Source organism: Lipotes vexillifer, unplaced genomic scaffold (assembly GCF_000442215.2).
Source record: "Lipotes vexillifer unplaced genomic scaffold, Lipotes_vexillifer_v1.1 scaffold733, whole genome shotgun sequence".
NCBI lineage: Eukaryota > Metazoa > Chordata > Mammalia > Artiodactyla > Lipotidae > Lipotes > Lipotes vexillifer.
This window is the reverse complement of record NW_006799374.1, coordinates 126,621-128,214: the sequence shown is the minus strand read 5'-3', so window position 1 is coordinate 128,214 and position 1,594 is coordinate 126,621. Positions and strand designations below refer to the sequence as shown.

At 58.0% G+C, this 1,594-nt stretch overlaps 1 protein-coding gene across 1 annotated transcript in view; it reads right to left on the bottom strand.

Moving 5' to 3' along the window:
• Nucleotides 1–1,594, bottom strand: part of FMN2 (formin 2) — a 312,599-nt gene that overhangs the window by 279,998 nt on the left and 31,007 nt on the right. The window contains exon 3 of the mRNA XM_007471613.1: nucleotides 874–902. Within this exon, the coding sequence (XP_007471675.1) occupies nucleotides 874–902 (29 nt within the window). The remainder of the gene's footprint in view (nucleotides 1–873; nucleotides 903–1,594) is intronic.

Sequence of the window (1,594 nt, the reverse complement as noted above, 5' to 3'; positions counted from 1 at the left end):
CCCTACATAACTTAAGTTTGCCTGCATCTAACTGGACCCACACACCTAGGAAACCACATCCCTCAGTTCTCAAGTGATTGTCATTACAGTAAACCCATCTTATGCAGACCATCTTACAGTAGCTCTGCAAATGGCCAGAAAGCTAAATAGTTCTTTCCTACAACTCAATCTTGTATACGACATAAAACAGGGAGACAGGATCTCGCGTGTGTGTGTCCCAGAGTGAATGAATGTGTATGTGTTCATCAAGCCAAAACCTTATGAGCAGTGGTAGGGGAGCGGCGAGAAAGCACAGCCCCAGAGCTTCGTGCCCTGAGGGCAAACACCCTTCACCCCGAGCACCTCCCCCTGGGCAGCACTTCCACTCTAACAGCCCTGAGTGTCCCCCTGGTGGCAAACTCGCCCTGGGCTGAGAGCCCTGCCCTCACCTCCCTGCCTTCACAACAGCCCGGATGCCCCAGGCCTTCCTCCCACAGGCCTCTCGGATGGGGATGTCACGTCCAATCCCACACACTTAGGGACAGGGAGTGTGGGTGACTTCTTGATCCCACAAGCACTTTCAAACGATGTGACTCCTCCAAACACTCAGCGCCCTTGACACTCCCGCCGGCCCTCTTCCTGCAGCGTCCACTCCTTCTGGCCCTTCCGTCCCTCACTAAGCCCTCCACCTCCTCACTCAACACCCTGGTCTCCACTCGACCCCATCATCATTGTCACCGACGCTCATGGAGGTAACTCACCCGTGACCGTGAGTCCTGCCTTTACACCGCAGGACCCAGCCCCTCCACACCCCCGGCTGGGCCGGCTGGGCCGCCTGCGCCAGGCCCGCGTCCAAGTTCACTCAGCCCTCGGGGCTCCCTGTCCCCCTCGGGCTGAGGCTGTGACACAAGACCCACCTCCCGCTGCCTCTTGCAGCTCCCTGGGCACCACCCGGCGCTCCCGCACCAGAGCACTCTGCCCCGGGATTTGCATGACCAACACTTTCTCACTCACCCACATCTCTGCTCAACTGTCACTTCCCCCACCCTCCCTAAAACAGTACCTACCACCCTGTCCCATTATTCCCTTTAGCCTCCAGAGCTGGGCCCTGAGCTCCTGCGAGCCCGTGGGACCATTCCTCCTCACGGAGTGTCAGCTCCAGTTCAGCAGATGCTGGTGTCTGTTCACCACTTTCACCCAGAACCTCAAGGGAGGCCTGGCCCAGAGCAGGTCACTAGTGAACCAGTGTGTGGACATCTAATCCCCGACAAGACTCTTTCGGCTCTGCCTCTAGAATCTCCACTAAACCTTCATCCTCCACATGGGCTTGAATCAGTCACGGTTACGTGGTTACTGCCACCCTTGCCGGTAGATCCCAGGCTCCACCACCACACCACAACCAGGCCCCCGCCCCCCTCTCACTCTGTCGCGTCAGCCTGGACACCCACACACATTCCAGCCTGGCCCACCCTCCCCTCCGCCTCCACCTGTGCACCTCAACACCACAGAAGAAAGACACATACGCTGCCTGTTCTCACTTTACTATCTTGACTATAAACGCCAATCAGGCCCAACCCTGCTCTGCATTCTCGACTCAGCTTCCAGTCGCCCCCCT